This window comes from Choristoneura fumiferana, chromosome 5, assembly GCF_025370935.1.
Source record: "Choristoneura fumiferana chromosome 5, NRCan_CFum_1, whole genome shotgun sequence".
NCBI lineage: Eukaryota > Metazoa > Arthropoda > Insecta > Lepidoptera > Tortricidae > Choristoneura > Choristoneura fumiferana.
In genome coordinates, this window is record NC_133476.1 from 19686473 (window position 1) to 19699830 (window position 13358).

General features: G+C 39.2%; 2 protein-coding genes across 2 annotated transcripts in view; both read right to left on the reverse strand.

Moving 5' to 3' along the window:
* The window catches only part of LOC141428341 (23 kDa integral membrane protein-like), a 420431-nt gene that overhangs the window by 357956 nt on the left and 49117 nt on the right, over window positions 1-13358 (reverse strand). The gene's annotated exons all lie outside the window — the stretch shown is intronic.
* Window positions 83-10435, reverse strand: LOC141428337 (uncharacterized). The gene is made up of 6 exons (XM_074088298.1): window positions 10344-10435; window positions 8441-8531; window positions 6660-6814; window positions 6246-6431; window positions 2362-2535; window positions 83-1550 (listed from the first exon to the last, which is right to left on the reverse strand). The coding sequence occupies exons 1-6, from the start codon at window positions 10428-10430 to the stop codon at window positions 1281-1283; spliced, it is 963 nt and encodes a 320-aa protein (XP_073944399.1). The 5' UTR covers window positions 10431-10435; the 3' UTR covers window positions 83-1280.

A 13358-nucleotide genomic window follows, 5' to 3' on the forward strand; every position in this document is an offset into this window, starting at 1 on the left:
CGCTCTTAACCTAATAACTAATAGTCTTTCATAGATGTCGCTACTTTCAAGGCTTAAGGTTTGCTAATAATAATAATACACAAAAGATTCATCATCATTTACTTCGAAAATCTTAAAAATAAAGCGATTTCTACAATAACTATGCTTTAATAAATAAATTAACCTAAAATTGTTCACTTCTAGATTAGAGATCTTGCAATTTTGTATGGGCTTGAGTAATAATTTGGCACATTGTGAAGAGTATCGCAGTCGTAGTGATGTTGTTATTTGCCGCCGGCTTCGTGATTATCACCCTCCTCGGCTTTTCTACGTGAGGCATCTAATTGTTTCTTGGATAAAACGGCTCCATATATCGATAATACACACTGAAAAAAATTAAAACGACACAGTAAAGTACGTTAGTAAGTTAGTTAGTAAGTTTTTAACCCCCGACGCAAAAAGAGGGGTGTTATAAAGTTATAAGTTTGACCGCTATGTGTGTCTGTCTGTGGCATCGTAGCTCTTAAACGGGCCGTGGTGGCCTAGTGGTTTGACCTATCGCCTCTCATGCAGAGGGTCGTGGGTTCGAACCCCGGCTCGCACCTCTGAGTTTTTCGAAATTCATGTGCGGAATTACATTTGAAATTTACCACGAGCTTTGCGGTGAAGGAAAACATCGTGAGGAAACCTGCACAAACCTGCGAAGCGATTCAGTGGTGCGTGCGAAGTTCCCAATCCGCACTGGGCCCGCGTGGGAACTATGGCCCAAGCCCTCTTGTTCTGAGAGGAGGCCTGTGCCCAGCAGTGGGACGTATATAGGCTGGGATGATGATGATGAGATTTTCTAGTTTAGCCGTTTTTGAGATATTGAATTTTTCGGTGGTTTCATCAAAGCTATAAGGTTATCTCGATAGCCGAATTATAGATGGCGTTAGTATCATGAGGTCTACGTGACGGACGTTACAGTCTTGCTTGCGATTGGCTCATTTATACTTATTCAACCTATTACATACGCAATACAAATGACAAGTTTCTCCGACGGACCTCACGATAGGTACTACCGCCAACTAGATTGTCATAAACCCTCATTGATCGCCAATACATAACGGCAAAACAATTAAACAAGGGATAATTTCGTCTTGAACATGCACCTGTTTGAACGTTTGTCAGTTGCGTTTATCTCTAATTTTGTATAAAATAGGATTTACATACATACAAACGATTTGCGGACACTTGCACTGCACTTGTTGGTTTAGAAAAAAAAATAAGGGTCGAAAGTTTAGTCAATTTACGGTTTTATTTTATATACTTACTTCCAAAATAATCAAGCCGATGATGACAGAAAGTGCCAAGCTCGAAGAGTCGACGTACATATCCAATACCAAGTACTTGCATCCTATATCATTGAAATTCTTCCTGGCCTTGCAGATCTCTCGGTCTCTCTCTTGCACCAGGTCGGAGCGGTTAGGGTCGTAAGCAGGACAGCATGATATTGGCACGTCAGGGGGAAAGTAGGAAGGCACGTTGGATGGACGGTAGTCTTCTGGACCGTACATGCCGCAGCAGTTCAACTGAAACACAAGGACAGTGATATTTTAAACGCAGAAGTTCTTAGAATCAGCTTCGCAACTTGATAGAATTGTCGTCGTAATCTGCTGCAAAGTTACGCATGCTAATTTTTCTCCTTAGATTAACCTAGGAGCTCCTCTTCTGAACAAGTCTATAATCTCGTCAGCATACATGCCAAGAACTGACTGATCTACCTAATCCTAATTTATCAGCCACTTGACTTTGCCCTTGGTCGACGACTGGCTGTTTTATGTATATAGGAAAGCTTTCCAGTTGCCTGTCTTAGTTAGTTAAGTAGATCGGTGTCTAATTGAATCAGTTCTATCTTTATACTAGACAACCTGGTGGGTCAAATGCAATAAAAGTAAGGGTGGGGGTAAGGCTTTGTAGCATGCCACATTCCCACATACTATTTTCAGTAGGCGCAATCGAAGATTGCGTTAAGGGCCAAATTGTGTCGCTAACCTTTGAAACAAAAATTATCGTCAACCGTCGTCGTGTTTTACCTAAACTCGATTTATTTAGTAAGATTTTATTTCTCGAATTCATATAGCGTTAACGGAAGTCTCTTCAGATGTTTATTTCCATGGACGCTACAAATCGTTCAAACCCTCGCGTGATTCCCGTAAAAGTTTTATTTATTAGGTCCATTATTTGTCGATTATTCGAGGTTGGCAAATACGAGTACGTACGGAGTCGTACCTATGTACACTAACTGCGCCTTCGTCTTAAAATCTGGGATGGACTTACAAGACACGATTATGGCCAAAGGAAGCCTCAAAAATAGACATAAAATAAACTCAAGATACGTACATTGTGCTGCGTAGCTGCCCACATCTTGACATTTCGCGGGTTGTGTTCCTTGGCAAGCCTGAACGAGTCCGTCAGTGCTCTGCCCAGGTGTATCTGGTCCTCATTCGTCACCCTGATGGCTGTGCCTGCGATGATCGCCTGGATCAGCGCGAGTACGATCAGCACTATGGCAGCCTGTGGACGTTCAATATTATATTATAGAAAGTGATAAAGAGATAGAAAAGCTGCAAGTAAGAGAAGACGTTAAGATTTATTATAACAATAACACTTCCTTTGGTACATATAACTTTCTTTTGACTTTTTTTTAATCATTAACTTGATCTTGAAGAGGACAGAGCTAGGTACATTAATGAACTTCCAATGTCATTTCTGGACTTAACGCTCGTAGATTCGAAATGTCGGGAGCTTATTAAGGTAATGACTGGCGAAGTCATAGCTAAGATCTCTAATCATCAGAGCTATTAGCTACGACCAGTGGTCCGCAGGAGCCAAAATATGATCCGCGAACGCTTACAAATTTCGGGGCCGATATATATCGCCGCGCGTCATGAATATTATGTTTTCTATGAGAATAATATTGTTAATGCAAGTTACATAGTTTTTGATTAAAGTCTATTTTTGGATTGGTTCTCTTTATTTTTCTTGTACGTAGTGGTCCCTGCCAAAAACAAAGAAATCCGTGGTCCCTGATCAAAAAAAGGTTGGGAACTGCTCTAATGTAATTAAATTATCAATGAATCAATAAAAACTGCCATTGAATTTCACTTTTGTTCATCATCATCATCATCAGCCGGAAGGCTTTCACTGTCAAACAAAGGGGGAGGCCCTTAGAACGCCACAATGAATAACAAAAAACCCGCTACTTGCAGTCACCGGTTGCTCACAACTCTCCCCATGTTGCCAGTCCACTTAGTGGGAGGCCTGCCAACGCTTCGTCTTCCGGTTCGTTGTCCTCACTAGAGGACTTCCCCCTGCGTTTATATTTTCGTCAAGCGATGTGGCTCGCCCATTGCCACTAACTTGTATATTCTCAAGCTATGTCAGTTATATAGTTCTTAAAACTATACGTAGTGCAGACATGTAATATTTACGTAAAGAAGATAAGCAAATGAGCACTATCTCCGACGTTATTTAAAATCATAGACGTTTAGCTAGGTCGGAAATAAAACAAGCTCAAAAAAGGAGATTTGAACGTAGTCACTTTCGATAGAGTAATTTCCTTCAGCTGAAAGCGTTCTGACCCTAGCTAGACTGACCAAACTACATGATCGCGTGATATGCCGCACACTTCCAGTGAACTTGAAGGCACATAATTACCCAGGTACTTTTCAAGGTCCTTACCCTCAACGATTAGCATAGCAGGAGAATAAAACTTTAATCATTATGTATAAACTTTACAACCTCGTGTCGTGTTATCTTAATAAGAATAGTTTTATGTCTGTTATTTTCAAATTAAATTTCTTATCTACATATAATACATATAACTTCATCTCATACCACGAAATGCAGTTTAATTCCAGTAACGCGACTGGTTATTTATATGTCGTAGTTTATATGCTTTCCCATTATTCTCACTAAATCATTAAAACGCGAGTTAATTTCAAATAGGACATTTAAACAGCTTTACTATGGTTTCATCGCCATCATCATGTCAGCCGCAAGACGTCCACTGCTGGACATAGGCCTCCCCCAAGGTTCCCCACTCAGACCGGTGTTGTGCTTTCCGCATCACCCGCGATCCCTCGATCTTAACCAGGTCGTCACTCCATCATGTTGGTGGCCTACCGACAGCTCGTCTCCCGGTCCGTGGACGCCATTCGAGAACCTTCTGACCCCATCGGCCAGCTGTCCTGCGAGCAATGTCGGTGACCCTTGTTCTTCCTTTCTTGTTTGTTGTTGTTGTTGTGTTGTTCTTTGTTGTTCCTTTGTTGTTGTTGTTGTTGTGTTTGTTTCTTTTGTTGTTTCCTTCTTTCTTTCTTTTGTTGTTGTTTCCTTGTTCTTGTTCCTCATTTCTGATTCGATCCCGTAGAGAAACCCCAAGCATAAGCTCTCCATAGCTCGCTGAGCAACTCTGAGCCTAAAAGGCCTATAATGAAGCACCACGTCTCGGATCCATAATATGACATCACTGGCAACACACATTGGTACATTTGCTTCAATTTCCGTATTTATGAAGCAATTCTTGTGTATTTATTTATTTTGAAAATTTCTAAAACGGCTTTAAAGATTTCAACGATATTCGGTATGTGGATTCTTTCAGGGACAAACATTCGAACTAGTTTGTTCTTATCTCTGGGGGAAAGATTGTTTTTAATTCGTGCTTATTACCGAACGAAACGAAATATTTTCGTAATTACTCTTTGCCACTGTCACAGAATAAGTAATAGCACAAGTACACTGTGTAGTTAAAAACCGAGATCTGTTTTAAAATTGTAGGTATATTGTTATCTACTAAGATATCGCTAAGGTTTAAACTTGTTTTGATTAGGTCACAATCCAGAACTACTTCGTATTGTCTCTTGTTAAAACTTGTTATTTTTCCTTATTTAATATTGCTAGTTGTCTTATGACAAAGTTTTGGGTAATGGTTGTATTTACTTAGTCATAATTTACGCATATACCTACTGTTATGAGCAGAGATCCTAAGATATTTAGGGGTCACAAACAAGTTTTTGCAAAATAAAATCGATCAAGTATACTTCTTTTGCTGACCGTAAGTTCTTCTTGTTGACTGTACGTGCATTGTCATCTAAACTACTTATGCGTCCCAAATTTCAAGTTCACTCGGTTCAAGTGGGTAATATTCGCCTTGTAAGAAGTGTAGGCACTGAACATTTGCGATTAAATATTGGATTCATGGACAGGAGTCGCTCTTATAAGTTGCTACATTCGTAACAGTTGTGATCTTTAGATGAGGATAGTGAACCTTCACAACGACTTTCTTGGGAAAGTGGTTTGAAGGTTTCCTCTTGGCTTCCACACCGAAATGCTGGAGTCTGGAATTTATAGTAGGAATTCAGTAGAGAGCTATTGGGAGCCGAGGTTTTTATCCGCCCGCCCGAGTCTAACAGAGCCAATTATTTTTTGCGTTCTTTCAGACTTCAGGTGCCGGCTGGAGGGCGTGGTCTTCCGTCGCTTTAGGAAACCAAAAATGAAAATCCTTAAATAACTTTTTTTTTCTTTTCAATTTTTTTTACATAAAACTGACCGTGATTGGTATCTCATCTGATATTAAGTAGGTGCAGATGAGGCTAAGGGTGTATTTCACTGGTTCAGTAACAGCCTATAGATACACTCAGCCCTGAAGAGCCCTAGATCGTTCATTTGATTTTTTTGCGATTATTATATGTGATTCATTTGTTTCATTGTCTTTAAATTTACAGCGCTGTGGTTTAAACTTTAATGCTGTAAATTTTCATTGTGTTATAAATAATAATAAATAATAACCTAAACATAAAAATTTAATTTTTAGTACTAGCTTTTTTTGCTGACTGTACTTTTTGTTGACTGTACTTGCATTGTCACCCAAACTACATTTGCATACCAAATTTCAAGTCGATGCTATTCACCGTTGAAGAGTTCCGTCCTGTGGAGACGATCCTGGCTGGACTACCAGGAGGTTACTACTAGATTATTGAATAGTCACGCGATCTACATAAGTATTCCAAATTTCAAGTCAATCTGATTACTGGAAGTTGGTCAAATTTAACTTGCAAGATTTGATTACAGACAGACAGACAGACAACGGGACAGATGAAACTAAATAAAAGCTTGTAATAAATGTCGCCCACTCTCAGATCTATCGTGGTTACCACGTGAAAATATGAGATGGAAGGGAGTCGAGACTAGCTCAAAAGGTTAACATTTCAATATGATACACTCACAGCATGTATTGGCCTGTTCTTCTTTGTGAAGACAGCGACCACAGCGTAGATTGTGATGGCGACCGTCACAGCGGCGGTCACGGCCACCACGATGAGGGCCACGAGTCGACCCGACTGTTCCTGGTCGTAGACCTTCGTAGCAATGGCCGTCATGATCGATATGGCTATTACGCCAATGGCTTTGAGCTGGAAGAATCAGGATGCGGGTTAGTGCCTGTAGATGTCTAACGTCGGATGGTCCATAGTACCATAATCATACTAATATTGGAAGCGGAATCGGAGCTCCGTTGCATCCCTGGTACAAACTGATAATGGTGTAGACTTAACATTAACTGCTTACACCGTTCCGCTAAGCCGAAGGCTATAGCAACATTTTTAAGTTAGTTAAAATATTTTTTTAAAGTTAATACTTACTGTTGTTATAATGGCCAAAACCACGAAGATGATTTTGAAAAATTTCGAGCAGCATTTCGGATTTGTCTTCAAACACGAAAATTTATCAGACAACGCGAACTTTTCGTGCTTCAAAGGCTCTGGTGCAGGTGCTGGCTCAACCTGAAGTTGACCTTCTGTGGAAGAAGTAGAACATCGGAGTTGATCAGTAATTTATTTTCTCAAACATGGTAGGTACAAAGAAGGTTTATAGACGATTTTGTTGTGTACGGAGGTTTTTCCGAACCGGTGGTAGATTTTTTCTTTACATTCATAAGAGCTTGTTATAGCCTAAATTGAATCAAGATATTTTGACTTTGACTTTAACGTGTTTGATTGCCGTGGTAGGTAGGTACCTAGTGGTAAGCAGAGGATCGTGGGTTCAAACCCCGGCTCGCACCTCTTGAGTTTTTCTGAATTCGTGTGCGAAATTACATTTTGAAATTTACCACGACCTTTACGGTGAATGAAAGCATCGTGAGGAAACCTGCACTGCACAAACCTGCGAAGCAATTCAATGGAGTGTGTGAAGTTACTGGGAGAGGAGGCCTATGCTCAGCAGTGGGATGTTATATACGCTGGGATTATAATGATGATGATGTTTGATTGATGTTAGTGTGATGTAGTCGTGTTATTATCGAATAAAGAAGGGGTGCCTTTGATAGATTACTGAGCTAGAAGAGTGAGATAGGACACAATAGAGAAAGACACAATCAAATCAATCTCCCTGACTTAATCCCGATTTAAGCCGCATCCACATTTACGAGTATCTGTCGTGTTGTGTCGGGATGCATCAGAACGGTATCGGTTTCATACATATTATATAGTTGCGTTCACATTGATCTGATGCAGTGTGTTGTGACGGCTTGTGTTGTGTCGCATCACAAGTTATAGTGAGGAGAGAGACAGAGAGCATCACGACACAACACGACAGATAAATGTGCTTAAGGCTCAGCTTGTCTGACAAATTTCAAACTCAAAGTCACAACATTTATTGACATAAAAAAACACAAACATCACAACAAAAACACAGTAAAAACATAATAGAAGAAGAGAGAAAAATTGGCGATTTTACGTGTACTCGTAAGCTCATGGTCAACATGATCATTCTATAATATCTAGTTCTTGCCCAGGTAGAAGAGTGAGATACATTTCTAACTCCCGACGCAAGAAGCTTAACGCCAATAATCTGTCTGGCAGTTAGTGGCATCGTGGCTCTCAAATGGATGGATCGGTATCAATGTATTTTTTACAAGCCTTTATTTAACTTGCAATGTACGGGTCAAATCTTTAAAAGAACAATTGTGACCCCTGTTTCGTCATTTTCTATTAAGGTCTTCTTATTAGCGATTAAAAAGAATTTGACAACAGAGTGGTGGCACAGGCAGGAAGTAGTATTGAAAAGTTTTAAATAAAAAAAGACAGATATACGATAACGGACGCATAAAATATGCAATATTTATGTAGCCTCCTGAGGCCCGACGTAAAATTTCTGTTTTCAAAATTTGAACCGAACATGAATCAAGTAAAGTTCAATTTTTTTAATGTCCTCAAGTGAAGACCAGCGGGGCTACTACGAAATTCTAAAATCGAAGTTCGTGTCGTTTCGTCCTTCTCACTCTTGTATTAAATTATATAAGCGTCAGCGGGACAACAAGATTCGAAATTCGAATTTTGCACTTCGTAATACAGGGCCAGGGGATCCAGGAGGCTAGGCGAAAGCATCAAAAACAACAACAAGTTTGAAATAATGTCGGACTTACTTGAAGATTTCTTTGATTTCTTTTCGTCCATTGCTGTTGATCTTAGGGACTGGCTTGCGTAAGAAACGACCGAGCTCTCCGTGTGTTTAGACTGCAAACAAAAAAATATATTTCTTAACTTTTAACAAACAAGTTAAATTACTATGAAGGTCAATGGGCTCAAAAGTCGGCCAAGAAGTACTGAGCCCGTTAAAAAAAATAAACGTTCTGCTTAAAATACTGTCGTAGTACCTAAAATATCATTTTTTAAAGTAACTGGCATCTCTTCAGAAATGAATATCTCTGTTAGGCAACTTTTATATCTTTTATACAAAGAGAAAATATGGCTAGTTGTCATCAGTGATTGAGTTTTCTCGGTTTTTTGTGCTTGTATAAATTCAATTACGATTGCTTATGAACTGAGGCCGCATGCGCCTCCAATCGCATTAACTATAGGTATCTCTTTCTACCCTCATGCTACACCATGTGATAGACATGAGAAGTGAAAACGATTATAGTTCCGAGTGCGTTATACAATAAGGCCTCTAGTGTATCAACTGTTTTAGTTTTGGCGTTGGTTTTTGGGGACATGCTTATATAATAACATGCTCGAAAAAACCTTCCATGACATTAGTTCGTGACTAAAATTTTTAATCACGAATTTTGAAGTATATCTACGTATGTATACAAATATCACGTGGATCTGATGAGACCTGATAATGGTTCGAAGAATCTACATACGTGTGTAGAATGTTTAGATATTATTGGATACTTTTATCCAATCAGAATGCGCCAGTCGTTCTAAAACTAACAAAATTAAATACCTATACCAACTGAACATGCTTTGATGATTTTTTTATTAAATTGAGTAACGACGGGCTGCCAGCCTACTTGATATAAACACAAATAAACACGATTAAATCTTTTCCAGGGGCAGGTCCATTCTCATGATAGGGAAGAGCGGCGATAGAAAGGGGAGGCCTTTGCCCAGCAGTGGAACATATTACAGGCTACATAAAAAAATATTTTCTCTTTATAATAATAATTTGAATTACCTCAAAAACTCTACCTCGTTCCCGTGGGATAGCGATTTAGCGGATTCTACTCGGACGGAGTCACGGGTAAGAGCTTGTTTAATATAATAATTGATTGACAGTTCGGGTGCTATCGTATACCGACCGGGACCCGACCTTTTCCGATTTAAAACTATTGTGCACTACATCGCAAAGCCGAGTTTAGACTTGCAGAAAAAATCGTGCAAGTAACATTACATTGCGGCGCTCGATTGTCCACTGCAAACTCGTTGGCTTTACAGCCTCGCAATCAGTGGCGTAGCTATGTAAACAAAGGCCCTCGGGCAAAAAATAAACTAGAGCCCCAACTTGACGAACTTGATCACAACATACTTATGAGTGTGTGTGAAACACCACACCACTGTAAACGCATTGTTAAAGCAATTTACCTAATGATACAGTAACTTTGGGTTAGCTTACCTGTATACCTAGCCTAAAGATAAATCATGATTAATTACCAACTTATGGTTATGTGAGTGAATTCAACGGCAGTTAAACCTTAGTATGGTTTTGCTCGTTGCATTATTGTAAAATATTAAATTGTTTTTCTATTTAGTAAATAAATTAAAAAAAAACTAAACTATTTAAAATCGTGTTCATGTTCCGTATTCCGAATATTCCAAATGTGGGAGAAATTTTCACTAGTCCAATATATAGTTTGTAAGTCCGAGGGGCCCCCTGAGCTTGGGGGCCCCGGGCACTGCCCCGTCTAGCCCTCCGGTAGCTACGCCACTGCTCGCAATGTAATGCAACTTGCACGATTTTTCTTGCAAGTCTAAACTCGGCTTTAGGATTAATTAACCGTTCCACAGTTCAGTGTAATTGTTAGAAGAGTAAATTAATATGATTACCTTTGGATTAGAAGATAAAGCCCATGTCTCGGCAGCCCGGTTTGGTTGGCCGTCCTTAAATGGCGGCATGATTGGCCAGCCCACCATTTATACTGCAATCACAATAGAACACGGCCTAATGGTTGACTTCAAAAACATAATACACCATGCTCTTTACGCTTAGCAGGGTATGTAGTATTAGAGATATAGATAACGAGTCTGACAAATCAGAGGACCCCATGACTATGTTCCGTTAGGTACTCCATTAAATGTGTCTTAAGTCTAAGTCTTAATCACATTTGCGAGTAAAATTGTATATTTGTGAGTCAAAAAATATTATATTTACTAAAATTTGCCCATACCGCTGAGAACGGGGGCAGTGCCAGCAGAGAGACCCCCCTTACGCAACATAGGCCTGAGTTGCGCTGGTGTGTGCTGGGGGCTGCTGCTCAGCTCAGCAGCTGCGCGTCCAGTAGTAGAAACTCATTGATCGCGAAACGACGTTTTCGCGCAAAAAGACGTCATAAAGCGTTTTTTGGTCGGCTTAAGCCGATTCCGCGTCGACAGATGTGAGGAGACCTTAGGTTTAATACGTAAAAAAAGTCCTTTGGGATTAAGGGTTTCCCCAAATCAATAGATGCGGAATTGGTTTTAGCCGATCAAAATAGTAGCCATTTTACCCGAGACGTTCATATAGCCACCCGAGCCGGTACGGCGAGGGTGGATAGAGACATCAAGGGGAAAATGGGTTCAATGCTCAAGTTTTACACTGCTTTTCACTTCGATTGCGAGGAAATGAAATAGGAACAGTGGAAACCATTTTTCACTTACTAAGTACCTTTTATTTTTCATGCATAGCTATATAAATATGATTTTTTAGTTTTATTGACTTATTTTGATTGATTTTTAATTATATATAAATTTAAAATGATTAAAAAATATGTAGATTTTTTGTTTGTGGCTGTTGACACCTGATTACCGCAAGAGGAAGATTTTACTTTATGCACTAGAGCATAAAAATATTTTTTTGTCGCCTAGATCCAGCATAAACACGAACTTTACGAGCATGAGAAGTGAAAAACTCTTTATGTCCAAGCAATAGGAGCGATAAAGACGACCGACAGGACGACGTCTTTTTCGCTGTTATTGCGTGGACATAAAGCGCTTTTTGGTCGGCTTAAGCCGATTCCGTGTCGATAGGTGTGGGGAGACCCTTATTCAGGGGGTGCACCCAAATTAGCCTGCACATTAAGGCACTGCTTACGAGCAAGTTTGATGAAAACAATATTAATTCCCCTCCGCTGTTGTTTACATATGGTTATTCTATTCTCTTTGGTAGTTGTCACTCAAAAATGTACAAAAAAGTAGAGCCGCAGAGAAAGAGAGAGAGAGAGAGAGATAGAATAGAATATCTTCTAAAGTATAGAAATACTTTTGACAGAGTGGTTGTGGCCATCATTTGAGGATCAGTGAAACTCGACGACACTTTCTTGGAAAAATAGTGTGCGAGAGTGAGCAACAGAGTGTTGCTACCCACTCTCACCAGATGCCTTAAAGTACTTGCTTTACGCCCACGGGAAGAAATGGGGCGGTTATTCTAAATACCATGAGAATATGTTGCCGATACACCCCGTTGGAGGCGCAGACAAGTTTCCCACGCACGCACGCACTCTAAACGATTAGTTCTATCAACAACTTACACCAGATGCACTGTCTAATACTGTCTTCACTCCATTGTGTATCCTCGCTAATATTTTTCACGTAACTGTCTTTAAAAACGACATTTTTTAGCTCAACAGCGCAACGATTTAATCTTATTTTATAGGTATCACGATAGTCTCTATGATTTATTGTTTTAACAACTTTAATGGTATTCAATCGTTCTGCTCTAGAGTAAAGTTAATACTAAAGGAATTTCTACAATTTCAGTACATTTGTCGTCGATATCAATCCGCTGTGTTAGCACGTTATGCGGTAATGCATGCTAAACAAACGTACGTAATAATATTCTAATATTAGATAGGATGACAAAACAATAGCCACACCTTCTTTGCGGCTGAGTGTGGTACTAATTTTATTATCATTCTTTTAACCTCTGAGATTTTCAGTAGTTATGTGCACTTAAGGAATCATAAGCCACAATGGAACCTTTTCAAAGGTTCAATCATTTAATACTATTGTATATCTGTTTAAAAAAAATAAGCTACTTTTAACAGTAAAATAAAATAGAATTCGAAATTTCCAAAATAACCAAATAAAATCACGTGTTTCGTCCGTCTTCCGTCGCTTAGCAATTCCCTGTTCTACATTTAAAATAAAATACACCAGCTGCTTATTCATTCTTCCTCTGTCACTCTCATACACTCACAACTCATGCTACCTCTTACACTCTTCATACGTCATGAATACACACCTTTCCACTCACCCTACATATACATATACCTCTAAGAGTTTCTTGCCGGATTCTCCTCAACAGAGGTTTTTCCGAACCGGTGGTAGATTTTTTTTGACATTCATAAGTGCTTGTTATAACTTAAATTCTTCTTCTTCTCTTTTAAAATATGGCTTTTCTGTCCTTATTAATAAGACAATTTCGCCAGTGTCAAAGTAAACTCTCTTTGAGAGGGACGTTATACGGTGGTTCTTGTAGTTTTTGGAGTGGAGACAACTTGCGCATTAAAAAATGTCAGACACGAGATATAGAATAGAATTTTGTGATCACTGTTCACTGTTAAGGTTAATCGCCGCATAAAACACTATCAAAATTATACTTCAACTAGCCAAAGAAACAGAAATAGCAAAATTAGATATTGTCTACATCCGCCATGTTCGAATGCTACAAATAAGTAGCCTAAATTGAATAAAGATAACTTTGACTTTGACTTTGAAAGGAAACGTCATTACGATTTTCATTATTAATTAATGTAATGTCACTATGACGTTTACTGTGAAATGGTTCCACGGTGGCTCATGAATTAAGATCTTGATGAAGTCCTTGACCGTACGAATTTTTTATTAGCCTGTAATGGCTCACCG